The following is a 13,734-nucleotide window of genomic DNA, read 5'->3' as shown; positions in this document are numbered from 1 at the left end:
GCAATTGGCATCAGCCCTTCCAACGAGGAAGGAAAACATTAGTTAAAATTCCAAGCACCTGATCCCCATCCTTTCTTCACTCAATCATCCACATGTATGAGTCATCTGTGCTCACACACTGGGAGAACACATCTGTGTTCTCTATTATGTTGTCATAATACACAACTTCCATTTTCTGGTTTTGTGGAGAGAATGTGGAAATTAGTGGCAGTGAAAAAGTCAGAAACCCGGTAACATAAAATCATGTTGCAATTCTCTCATTGGTGAGTTCATGGCGAGTCAGTCTTCCACTGCCTGGTGATGTGAATACCATTTGCATCCCATGAATGTTCATTAAAACAGCTGCCCACTGGTATCCCATCAGGCCTTTCTATCACGGAAGCATGAAATTTCCTTAGTCTTAAACCCAATTGCCAAAGAGTGGTGTGCATAAAGAAGGAAATGGGGGCAATTTGGAAGGAGGGTTGTGCAAACAGTAGTGGGTAGGGCTCATAATGGCAGCAGAAGGGCAAGCAAGTGGATGAAGAAGAGGAACAATGGAAGGTAGAGGAAAGACCAAGGAGAAGGAAGCTGGACTCTGACAAGAATGCATGAAAAGCTGTCAAGAAAAAGGGGTCAAAAGTATACCATTTTACAGGAAGGGGATGCATCAAGACTTCAGATGCAGTGGATAGACATTCAAGTAGGGCATGGACATCTCATGGGTGATGGCTGAGTGAAGGCTCGGGGAGATATCAAGGAACTGACTTCTTGAGGATGCTATTCCTTTTCCTTTGGGTTGCTGACATCGTGCACTGTCTGGGGAAAACAGGTGGGCTGGAGGAAGTGACATGAGTGTGCTAGACTGGTATTTAAATATGGTGCCAGAACCTTCAAACTCACCAGCTGATAGCAGGCAGACAAATCGGCTGCTGCTGTACCAGGTGACTCAGGGGAACTCATCTGTGCATTATTAATGAACAAAATCTGGCATGGGATCCTGCCATTCTGGCCAGTGGGAAAGGCACTACCAGAGCAGCCCGCCATTGCACTCAGTCTCAAAATGGAAAATTCCACCCATAGAGACTGGTCACAAGGTCAGATATCAGAAGGCAGTGAACATGGAGCCTACCAAGGGTAGAGCCTTCCATAGGGGGATGGAGGAAAGGGAGGATGTGGAAATTGAAGGAGAAAGCACTACGGAAGAAGAAAATGAATTTTGTGACAATGTTGGAGGAACTTAATTCATCTTCTCATACTCCTGGATCCCAGTTATGAGCCACCTTTCTGGTCAAAACCAGTGAACTGGACAGCAGCAAATACAAGTAAGAAATCACTCATCAGCCATGTCTCCAAATTCTGTGATATTGTAAGCTGATAAAAGGGAACTAAGAGGGCATCATATTTTCCATAATTTGGTAATTGCTGTTACCTCATGAAAAATGGGCAGCACATAAAATTACATTTTTTAAAATTTTTTTCTCAAGAAATGAACACTTTTTCACAGTAATTACAACCCCCCAAGAAAACTCCCAGCCAATGGTAGAACCTGACTCAAGGTGCTGCAGGTTATGATTTGTCAAAGAACAAAGAAAATTGCAGCACAGGAACAGGTCTTTCAGCCCCCCAAGCCTGCACTGACCATGCTGCCCAATTGAACTAATACCCCCTACCCTTTCAGGACCATATCCCTTATTCCCATCCTATTCATGTATTTATCAAGACGCCCCTTAAAAGTCAGTATCGTATCAAATCGTCAATTCATATTGTTCGTGGCCTTCTTGCACATTGGATCAAATTTCTTCTTCTTACTACATTCTGAGGTGAAAGCGATCTATTGCAGTAACCTACATAAACAAAAATTTATGGATTTACATAGTGTGGCATTTACCTTGTCTTTGGCAGTGCCCACCATCTTTTTATCAATAAATACACAGGTTTTCTTTATTCATTTGTTGGATATTGGATATTTGTTGGATTTTTAAGACGCGGGTTGATGGGTTTTTGATAAGAGAGGGGATTAAGGGTTATGGGGAGAGGGCGGGAATGTGGAACTGAGCCACGACAGATCAGCCATGATCTTATTGAATGGCGGGGCAGGCTCAAAGGGCTAGTTGGCCTACTCCTGCTCCTATTTCTTATGTTCTTATATGGGCATCGGTGGCAGGCCAGCATTTATTGCCCAACCCTAGTTGAGAATCAACCACATGGTTGTGGCTCTGGAGTCACAGACCAGGTAAAGACAACAGATTTCCTTTCTTAAGGGCATTAGTAACCAGATAGGTTTCTCCGACCATCAGCAATGGTTTCATGGTCATCAGTAGATTCTTCATTCCAGGCTTTTTTTATTGGATTCAAGTTCCACTAACTGCAGTGGTGGGATTCAAACCCAGGTTCCAAAACATTAGCTGAGTTTCTGGATTAATAGTCTAGCCACTAGGCCATCACCACCTCTGCTGAATATTAGTTTTGTTTACATACACAATGATGCTGGGGTTCAGAGCCACCTAACAGCCATATCCTGTGACTGCAGCATCAATGGGAGTTGTCTATAGAGAAGATTCCCATTATAACTGTGTACATTGGCAGCTTCAATGGTGCATGCTGATTCAAAAAAACCAAACTCATCACAGCTAGAAGTGAGTTGGTGGAAAACAAATGCAGAGCATAATATTTAACAGACATTTTTATAATTTAGAAATACATATTTGGATAATTCAATTGTATTGAGCATTCCAGGCCAATATATTAACTGTTTTTAGATACCAATGGGCTGTTTGTGTATTTGCTCTACTCTCTAGTTTGGAATTTTTTTAGACAGCCAATATATCCCTTTATGTAATTGTTGATTGTTTCTTCGGTCTGACTCTTCCTTTTTTCCTTTCCACTGACCCCAGAACAAGGAGTTTGTGTGTCGCGGTCATGATTATGAGAGGCTGGAGGCCTTTCAGCAGAGGATGTTAACTGAATTCCCACAAGCCATTGCCATGCAGCATCTCAACCAGCCAGATGAAACTATCTTGCAGTCTGATGCACAGTGTATCCTTGCACCTTGAGCACATTCCTCAGTGACTGAGCTGGTTAGGGCTATGAATAGCTCACCATAACAGCCCAGAAGGTTTCCAAATACAATTTCCAGGCACTGTTTGGATAGCTGATCTCAGCAACAGTGCAGTAGTCCAAGCTGCCCTGGGCTGGGGAGAGAAAATTAATTCAGGGCTCCCCATCCTAATCCCTACCCAATGTAGATAATCAAGCTCAGCTCTGATATCTTTAGGGAAAGACCAGCCAACTATCACTAACGTCATTTGTACACATGAAGCAAAACCATGTGAGTAAGGCACAAAAATTCATGGAACCAGGTCCAGCAAATGGCACCATTGTCTGGAAAGGAAGAGGAAAAATGGGAAAAAAGATACTGCAACTGAAATGGAAGATACTGGAAATACTTAGCAAGTTAGGCACACTGTTTTGCCTGACTAGAAACAATACGCTAAATCTCACCAAGAATGGCAGTTTGGGTTTTGCGAGAAAACTGGCTTCTTTCTTTCAAGATCTTACGTCACTGCCAAAAAAATCAAGGGGGCGTATTTCAGGCCATCATACAGGGAGTGTGGGAAAACACAGCTGCACCGAGATCAGGGTGCCACTTTTAAAGGGCAATGATAACCTGAAAAACCTCCCTCCCATCCCACCATGGAGGTCTCAGGGGCTGTCCTCCCTGCCCTGGTCAGAGTCGGCATTGCCCTTGCTCCCCACCCCAACCTCTACCACCACCACCAACAGCTCTCTGAAGCTCCTCCATCTGCTCCCGACCATCACCACATCTAAATGAATTTACCCTTGCACAAGGCTCCCACTGAGGCCCACACCTTCTAATAGGTTGGCATTGCCAGGCCACTGTTTGGCCATGTCCCTCTCCTCCAGTGGTTCTACTTAGCTTTGCACCCCCAGGGAAACGGTAGGTTCACATCTGTATGATGTCACATTGTGTGCTGTCAGTATATGGTGCTGGACTGGTGGGGGGAAAATGACTGGCGAGAGAGTGGGTTAATAATATTTAAATATATTCAAATTCATGTAAAGCAGGTTCACGCCCTCAGAACTTGTCAGCAAGTACTGTGCCTTCCAGATGTTGAGCCCCCACATTTGCATGGACAGTGAGCGTGGACTCGAGATTGACCCCACCAACTCTGTTTCGCTCTCTGCATATGTTACTTGTCTTGCTGAATATTTCCAGCATTTCCTGTTTTTATTTCAGATTTCCAGCATCTGCAGTATTTTGCCAGTGTTTACTTGAATAATCCAATTCTGCCTATTTGTTAACCAGAGGACATAGTGATTACCCTGCAGATGATGGTGGACCTTGTTTATGAAAGTTGATGCTTTGGACCAGTTTTTGCAATGCTGTTTTCTTTGACCTTGAGTGTAGATCTGCAGATTTATGCAGTGTGCCCAATTCCAGAGAATGTGGATGTTCTTCAGATGGAGAGGGTTCCGGACCGAATCAAGAGCTTCTACCGTGTAAACAACGTCAGCCGCTTTCGATACGATAGACCCTTTCATAAAGGTTCAAAGGACAAGGAGAACGAGTTCAAGGTAAGCATATTATGTACCACAAACATAAGCCACAAATCATATAGCCTTTCTCACTCTTTCAGTAGGTCTATTCTTTGCAGCAGGAAACTGATTTTTGTATTTTACAAGACAGTATAGCACAGGAAGCAGTGATGTCTACTGATGGAGCTCACTAGGTGGAGGTCGTCATTGATGAAATACTCTTGTAAAATCTTGAAAGGTGTCTGTGAAACAGCAAAGTTGGACAATATGAAATAAAAATAGGAAATGTTGAAAACATCTAGAAGTTTTGACAGAATCTCTCAAGGGAGTTAATGGGCAGAATCTTGTGAAGGCCACTGGAATATCATCCAATGGCAGCAGAATGGGTGAGAGTGCCTTGTCACCTCTATTATAGAAGGCCCCACCACATCTTGTGCCACTCAGGTATTTGACAGGCTAATGCTGGGCCTTCCCTGGGGTCAAGGATTCTGGGGTGAAAATCCTATCTGCCAAATGCTGCCGTCCAGAGGCCAGCAGCTCTATTGGGGGAAGTATGGTGGGGTGAGTGTTGTGGAGGAAGAGGATTGGCAGCAAAGGCAGGGGGTTAGCTTCCACTTCACAATCCTGGACCCCAATCCCCACACCAAGAGCCTGCAGGCAACCATGCACCTTTTCCTTGCTTTTAATAGGCACTAACATTGAAATAAGTTGATAGGAGTCCAAGCTGGGAAATGTTACCTGATGGACAGATGGGTAAATGACATCATTTGTAATAGGACTGTTCAAATAAAAGTGAGGTAATTATTAGGTTAAATTGGTCTCAGTGAGCTTTGCAGTATAAAAATAGTATTAGAAGGGATTCCCCTAGTACAGAAATTGATCAGTGGAATGGTACCTGGGGCACAGCCAGGGGGAGTAACTATATGGAGATTGTACTTCTATCCAGGATATAATGTAACACTATTCCACAGATAAGGGAGGCAGAGGAACAGCAGTATTGTCACCGGACTTGTAAGCCAGAGCAAGATCTGAAAACTTGCTTTCATATCCTGACACTGCAGATGGTTAAATTTGGCTTCAGTAAAAATCAGGAATTAAAAGATGACCATGAGACCATTGTCAATTGTTGTAAAAAAAAATCTAATGTCTAATTTTTAGAGAAGGAAATCTGCTACCTGGTCTGGCCTACACATGACTCCAGAATTGACTCTCAAATGTCCTCTGAAATGGAAGGCAGTCAGGAATGGGCAATAAATTCTGGTGCTAGTAACGCAATAACCACTGCCCTGAATAAGGATAACACTTCGAATCATTTCAGAATTTAAGCATAAAAGATTAAAGATTTAATTGACTCTGATAACACCTCAAATATCAATAAAAGGTCTGTGATAGGATGAATAAGTTATAGAAATAAAATAGTTTTATGATGATTTAATGAATTTAAGCAATGAATCAGCCATTAGGAACAGAATTGAGAACTATTGGTATGAAAACGGTTTCAGAAGCATTTTCTGAAAAAGGGACATCCCGAATAAAAGCCTGATGATATACCATTAGTACTGACAGCCTTTGACGAAGTACTACATGAGAGTAACCACTTTCTGGAACTTCTCTCTTTAATTGACTATTGTGACTGCAGTTCCCTGTTGCCTAACATTTTCACTCTCCACCTTGCTCGCACCCTGATCTTTCTGCCATTTCAATGTTCCAATGAACCATAGGTTCCCTACAGTGCAGAAAGAGGCCATTAGCCCATCAAGTCTACAACAACTCTCTGAAAGAGCATCCTATCCAGACCCTTCCCTCTGCCCTATCCCGTGTATTTATCATGACCAATCCACCTAGCCTACACATCATTGGACTGTGGGAGGAAGCCAGAGCACATGAGGAAAACACATGCAGACTTTGGGAGAATGTGCAACTCCACACAGACAGTCACTCAAGGCTGGAATTGAACCGAGGTCACTGGTGTTGTGAAACTCGAAGGACCAGCACCTCATCTTTCAACTGGGCATTTTATAGCCTCCTGGACTTAAATTGAGTTCAACAAGTTCAGATCTGATCATAACCTCCACCTCCATTTCATTTAGTTTTCTTTTGCTGGTTTGGTTTATTCCTCTTGATTCCCTCATATTTCCTTGACTTTGCTTTCAAGTCTCAGTTATTCAGGAATCTGCCATTCACTCTTTTTCCACATGCAACTTTTCTCCATCACTTATCCCATAGCCATTCCCTTTGGTTTTCACCATGAAATATTTTGTCATTTAGTCTCTTCCATTTTTCACCCTATCACAGACCTTCCCTTTCGTTCTTCTTCACACTCTGCTGTTGCCTCCTTTCACTTGCTCAAAACCTATTCCATTTCAAACTGTTCCCAGTTCTGATGAAAGGTTATAGACCTGAAAAGTTAACTCTGTTTCTGTCCTAATGGATGCCCCCAGACCTGCTGAGTATTTCCAGCATTTTCTGTTTAAATTTCAGATTTTCAGCATCCACAGTATTTTGCTTTTGTATGAAATCCACTGAATCAGAATTCCACTGGACCCACAGCCCCGCCATTCACTTCAGTGGAGAATAAAGTCTGGCAAGCATGAAATTAGCATTATGTTTGATCCTGTCAGCAGGTTAGGTTAAAATTGTTCCCAGAACTTGTAGAAAGCAGCAGCTTCAGCTATATCAACTGGAACATTAAGTGTGTGTGAAGTTCTGGGACCTGTGTATGTGGAAGAGAAAACTGGGCCTGCTTAATGCTGGGATGACAAAAGTTGTGGGACATGCTGAACCACAGAGTGTGAAGCGCTGAGTTTGTGGCAGTATTGGTTTTATGACGTCCTTTGTCCTGCTATAGAGCCTCTGGATCGAACGCACCACTTTGACGCTTACACACAACTTACCCGGAATCTCGCGCTGGTTTGAAGTAGAGAAGAGAGAGGTGGTAAGATCCTGCTTTCTGTTTCTGTTTTCAAACAGATCTGTATTATCATTCCAAGATGACAGTGAATTGTGACCAATCCCATTTCCAGAGCTGTTCCTTTAATGAGGCTATTGAATCAGAGAATTGACCTGCACTACAGTCTTTCAATATCACAAACCCCAGCCCTGACAAGAAATGTTTTAATTAATGTGAAAGATCAAAGCCCATCGCACAATATTCTCATGATGTTGAGAAGAGTGAAAGGAAATGAGGCAATTGGAGAAGGAACCATGAGGTGAAATCAAACTGGGATTGTAAAAACAAAAGCTTGCAGAGAATACTGAAGGAGATGAGGAATTTGGGCTTTGAAGTCATCCTGTGGCTGTGATGGCTCTTGGAAGGAACAATTTGCATCCTGTCACTTCCTTACCTATTACTTGTGGCCCTGCACATTCTTCCTGATCTGAATTACTCCTGACTTAGAATAGGAAATTGGGTGAAATTTAATGCTCCACAGAAGCAGGCTGTGGAGAGGTCTTGAATAATGGCACAGGAAGATGCAAAGTGGAGACCCCATCACTTTCTCTACTCCCCTATTGTCTGTGGCTGGTAGAATCAAGGTCAGCCTTCTCACCCAGAAGTCAATTGAACTCTCAAGTGGCCATCCTGAAGTGGCTGTTTAAAAGCCACAGAAAGACCTCATCCCACTGAACAAAGAACAAAGAACAAAAACAGCCCGGGAAACAGGCCCTTTGGCCCAACGAGCCCGCGCCACCTTTTTAACATTACCAGTCCCCCCTCCACCCATGGCCCTTATCTATGCTTCTGGCATTCCACATTGAGGGAAACTAATTTAGGGACAATTTATTACCTCCAATCAGCCTAATAGCACATCTTTGGGGTGTGGGAGGAAACTGGAGCACCCGGAGGAAACCCACGCAAGCACAGGGAGAATGCACAAACTCCCACACACACTGGCCCAAATCTATGTGTCTGCACAGCAACAGTGATAGTCACTGAGCTGTCGTGTTACCCAACATCTAGTCCAGTTTAAGCACACACTAACGACATGAAGCACTAGGCTACTCTCGAACATCCAAGAGCAGCCCTAGTACGACCCATTGCACGTATGCCCCTCGTTGGACAACAAGGCAGACTGACTTAAAACCTGTGAATTAAAAGAGAAAAACATTAATATCATTCCTGATCCTTATGTATTACCATGGACGTCCCAATGCTAATAAACCTTATTTAAAACAGTCTCCAATATCCTCCCATCTCTAACCCACTCATGAGCCTGTCTAAGTAACTCCTCAACAAATCCAGCATGCCTGCCTCCACCACCTTGCTTTGCAGAGCATTTCATACCCCCACTACCCTCTGTGTGAAAAACCTCCCTCTAATATCCGTGTTAAACCTCTGCCCCCTCGTACTGTGTGTCCCTAACATAGGAAATAGCTGACCACTGTTTACTCTATCTATACCCTTCATAATCTTATACCTCTATTAGATCCCCTCTCAGTCGCCGTCTTTCAAGGGAAAACAGCCCCAATTTGCTCAACCTTTCCTCATAACCCAGTCCTTCCATACCAGGCAACATCCTGGTAAACCTCCTCTGCACTCTCTCCAGAGTCTCCACGTCCTTCCGGTAGTAAGGTGACCAGAACTGGACGCAGTACTCCAAATGCGGCCTAACCAACGTTCTATACAACTGCAACATTAGACTCCAGCTCTTATACTCTATATCCCTTCCTATAAAGGCAAACATACCATAAGGTTTCTTCACAACCTTCTCCACTTGTACTGCCACCTTCAAAGACTTGTGCACTTGCACCCCCAGGTCCCACTGCATTTCTGTACTCCTTATAGGCTTACCCTTTATCATATAACTCCCCCTACATTATTCCTGCCAACATGCATCACCTCACATTTATCAGGATTAAACTCGATTTGCCATATATCTGCCCAACATACCAGCCTATCTATATCCCGTTGTATTGCCAGACACTGCTCCTCACTGCCCGCCAATCCAGCCGTCTTGATGTCATCTGCAAATTTGTTGATCACACCACTTATTCCCTCTTCCAAGTCATTTATATATAATACAAAAAGAAGAGGTCCCAATACTAAGCCCTGTGGCACACCACTAGTGACAGACCTCCAGCTGGAAAAGGACCCTTTCACTACTATTCTGTCTCCTCTTAGCAAGCCAGTTCTCCACCCATCTAGATACCTGGCCTTGTGTCCCATGAGCTTTAATCTTTTCTACCAACCTACCATGAGGGACTTTGTCAAACGCCTTACTGAAATCCATATAGACGACATCAACGGCTCGTCCTTCATCGACTGTTTTTGTCACCTCCTCAAAAAATTCTACCAGATTCGTAAGGCAAGACCTCCCCTTAACAAAGCCATACTGCGTATCCCTAATCAGATCACAACGCTCTAGGTGCTCATACATCCTATCCCTAAGAATCCTCTCCATCAACTTGCCTACCACTGATGTCAAACTCACCGGCCTATAGTTACTAGAGTTATCCCTCCTACCCTTTTTAAACAACGGTACCACGTTCGCTATCCTCCAGTTAATGTTAATGGCTAATGTTACGCCATTGTTTAAGAAGGGTGGCAGGCAAAAGGCAGGGAATTATAGGCCGGTTAGTTTAACGTCTGTTGTAGGTAAAATGTTAGAATCCATGATCAAGGAGAAAATAGCGAGGCATCTTGAGGAGAATTGTTTGATAGAGAGGACGCAGCACGGTTTCGTTAAGGGGAAGTCGTATCTGACAAATTTATTGGAGTTCTATGAGGATGCGTCTAGGGTGGTGGATAGAGGAGAGCCAGTGGATGTGGTGTTTCTTGATTTTCAGAAGGCGTTTGACAAGGTGCCTCACAAGAGGTTATTACAGAAGGTCAGGGGGCATGGAGTTGGGGGTAGGGTGTTAGCATGGATAGAGGATTGGCTGTCAAATAGGAGGCAGAGAGTGGGGGTCAATGGGTGCTATTCGGATTGGCGGTTGGTGACTAGTGGAGTGCCCCAGGGGTCGGTGCTGGGGCCTCAGCTATTTACCATTTATATAGATGATCTGGAGGAGGGAACCGAGTGTATGGTGTCGAAATTTGCTGATGACACCAAGATTGGTGGAACAGCAAATTGTGCGGAGGGTGTGGAGAGTTTGCAGAAGGATCTAGACAGGCTGGGCGAATGGGCCAGGAACTGGCAAATGGAATTTAATGTTAGCAAGTGTGAGGTTATCCACTTTGGTAGGAATAATGGTAGGAAGGACTATTACTTACGTGGCGAAAAACTGCAGCATGCGACAGTGCAGAGGGACCTTGGGGTCCTTGTGCATGAGTCGCAAAAACCCAGCCTGCAGGTGCAGCAGGTGGTCAGGAAGGCGAATGGGATGCTGGCCTTCATAGCGAGGGGGATTGAATATAAAAGTAGGGAGGTCTTGCTGCAGCTGTATAGGGCACTGGTGAGGCTGCAGCTGGAGTACTGTGTGCAGTTTTGGTCTCTGCACTTACGCAAGGATATTTTGGCCTTGGAGGGAGTGCAGAGGAGGTTTACTAGGCTGATACCAGAGTTGAGGGGGTTGAACTATGAGGGGAGAGACTGAATAAAATAGGCTTGTACTCATTAGAGTTTAGAAGAATGAGGGGAGATCTCAGTGAGACATATAAGATGATGAATGGGATGGATAGGGTAGAGGTGGAGAGGCTCTTCCCGCTCAGAAAGGACAGTAGGACTAGAGGACACAGCCTCAAGATAAAGGGGGGGTGGTTTAGAACGGAGTTGAGGAGGAACTTCTTCACTCAAAGGGTGGTGAATCTCTGGAATTCTCTGCCCGTTGAAGTGGTGGAGGCTGCCTCGCTCAATATTTTTAAGACGCGGGTTGACAGGTTTTTGATAGGCAAGAGGATTAAGGGTTATGGGGAGAGGGCGGGAATGTGGAACTGAGACACGACAGATCAGCCATGATCTTATTGAATGGCGGGGCAGGCTCGAGGGGCTAGATGGCCTACTCCTGCTCCTATTTCTTATGTTCTTATGTTCAGTCCTCTGGGACCTCACCTGTGTCCAAAGAAGAGTCAAAGATTTGCATCGGAGGCCCAGCAATTTCATCTCTCGCCTCCCTAAGCAGCCTAGGATAAATGCCATCAGGCCCCGGAGATTTATCAGTTTTAATGCTACCTAAAAGCCCTAACACTTCTTCCCTCGTAATGGATAGTTCCTTCAATTGGGCTATAGCTCCCTCGAAGACCGTACCAGACATCAAGCCCCTCTCCTTCGTGATTACTGACGCAAAGTATTCATTCAGGATCTTCCCCCATTCCCTCAGACTCTAAGCACAATTCCCCTCCTCTGTCCCTGAGGGGATCGATTTTCCCCCTAGTCACCCTTTTGTTCCTAACATAGGAGTAAAACGCCTTTGGATTTTCCTTAATCCTACCTGCCAAAGCCATTTCATGCCCCCTTTTTGCCCTCCTAACTCCCCTATTGAGATCCCTCCTACTCTCTCTGTATTCCTCCACCGCTCTCTCCGTTCCCAGCTGCTTAGACCTAATATACGCCTCTCGTTTCTTCCTGACCAAGTCCTCAATCACTCTAGTAATCCACGGCTCTCTAATCCTACCTTTCCCATCCTTCCTCTTAACCGGCACTTGCCTTTCCTGCACCCATTTCAGTTTTCCCTTGAAAGTCTCCCACATGCCTACGTGGACTTGCCCTCCAACAGCCTATCCCAGTCTGTATCCCTAAGCTCCTGCCTAATCCGGCTGTATCTAGCCTTCCCCCAATTTAGCACCCTCCCCTTAGGACAGCACTCATCTTTTTCCATTAATATCCTAAAGTAGACAGAGTTGTGGTCACTATTAGCCACATGTTCTCCTACTGCAACCTCAACCACCTGACCCGGCTCATTGCCCAGAACTAAATCCAGTATAGTCCCCTCTAGTTGGGCGATCTACATACTGCTCCAAGGACCCTTCCAATACACATCTTACGAATTCCTCCCCGTCCGAACCCCCAGCTCTAGGCACCTTCCAATCCACCCCAGGGAGATTAAAATCTCCCACTACAACAACCCTGTTCTTCCTACACTTATCCAAAATGTCTCTACATATACCCTCTTCCACTGCCCGCGGGCTGTCAGGTGGTCTGTAGTACACCCTTAGAATAGTAATCGCTCCCTTCCTATCCCTCAACTCCACCCACAGAGACTCAATTCCTAACCCCTCTATATTATCCTCCCTCTGCACCACTGTGATGTGCTCCCTAACTAACAGTGCCACTCCCCCTCCTCTTTTCGACCCTCCCCTGTCATGCCTAAAACACTTATACCCAGGAATATTTAGCTGCCAGTCCTGCCCTTCCCTTAACCACGTCTCCGTCACTGCCACCACATCTAAATTCCTCGCGAACATTAAGGCCTTAAGTTCATCCGTTTTACCCGTCACACTCCTTGCATTAAAACAGATGCACTGCAGGCCCACTCGGATCCTTCTTCTCCTGGGAGATCTTCCTCTCATCTAGACTTACCCTGTCACCCAACTCGCTCCCAATCCCAGTGCCTACTGAGCTATCTGTCTCCTCCCCACCCCCTCTCCATATTCATTTAAACCCTGCCGAAACAGTCCAGCTAACCTCCCAGCTAAAATATTTATGCCCTTCCCATTTAAATGTTCCCCATCCCCCTTGTACAGGTGCCCTTCCCTCACAAAGACTTCCCAATGGTCTACAAAACTAAAACCCTCCATCCTGCACCAATCCCTCAGCCACGCATTCAGCTGGAGGATCTCACTATTTTTAGCTGTGCTATTACTGGGCCCTGGCAGCAGCCCAGAGAACGCCACCCTGGAGGCCCTGCACTTCAGCCTGGCCCCCAACTCCCTGAACTGCCTACATATATCCCCCATGCTCTTCCTTCCTACGTCCTTCTCTCCTACGTGTATGATTACAGCAGCCTGCCTGGGTCCCTTGGCCCTTCAAAATTCCCTCTACCCTCTCCGACACATCCTGTACCCCTGCTCCAGGGAGGCAGACTACCATCCTGGAGTCCCGCTTTTGCCCACAGAACCGCCTATCAATTCCTTTAACCCTCCCATCCCCCACCACTATCTCACATCCAGCCCCCTTCCTTCCCTCTGAGGCATTCTGGTCTTCCTCTCTTGCCCTTTCCATCCCAGTTGTCGCCTTACCCCTGATATTTTGGGAGACTACCACTGAAGTGGCCTTAGTACTATTACTCTTCTTTTTCCCCTTCCTAACAGTAACCAAC

General features: G+C 45.2%; 1 protein-coding gene across 5 annotated transcripts in view; it reads left to right on the top strand.

The window, feature by feature from the left end:
• dock3 (dedicator of cytokinesis 3) overlaps positions 1–13,734 on the top strand; it is a 965,674-nt gene that overhangs the window by 883,797 nt on the left and 68,143 nt on the right. For all 5 annotated transcript variants that reach the window (XM_080184500.1, XM_080184509.1, XM_080184492.1 and 2 more), the window contains 3 exons: positions 2,877–3,018; positions 4,412–4,578; positions 7,388–7,474. In XM_080184500.1, the coding sequence (XP_080040626.1) occupies positions 2,877–3,018; positions 4,412–4,578; positions 7,388–7,474 (396 nt within the window). The remainder of the gene's footprint in view (positions 1–2,876; positions 3,019–4,411; positions 4,579–7,387; positions 7,475–13,734) is intronic.

This window comes from Carcharhinus amblyrhynchos, chromosome 3 (genome assembly GCF_965287045.1).
Source record: "Carcharhinus amblyrhynchos chromosome 3, sCarAmb.v2.hapA, whole genome shotgun sequence".
In the NCBI taxonomy this organism is placed as follows: Eukaryota; Metazoa; Chordata; class Chondrichthyes; order Carcharhiniformes; family Carcharhinidae; genus Carcharhinus; species Carcharhinus amblyrhynchos.
This window is presented reverse-complemented; position numbering and strand designations above follow the sequence as displayed.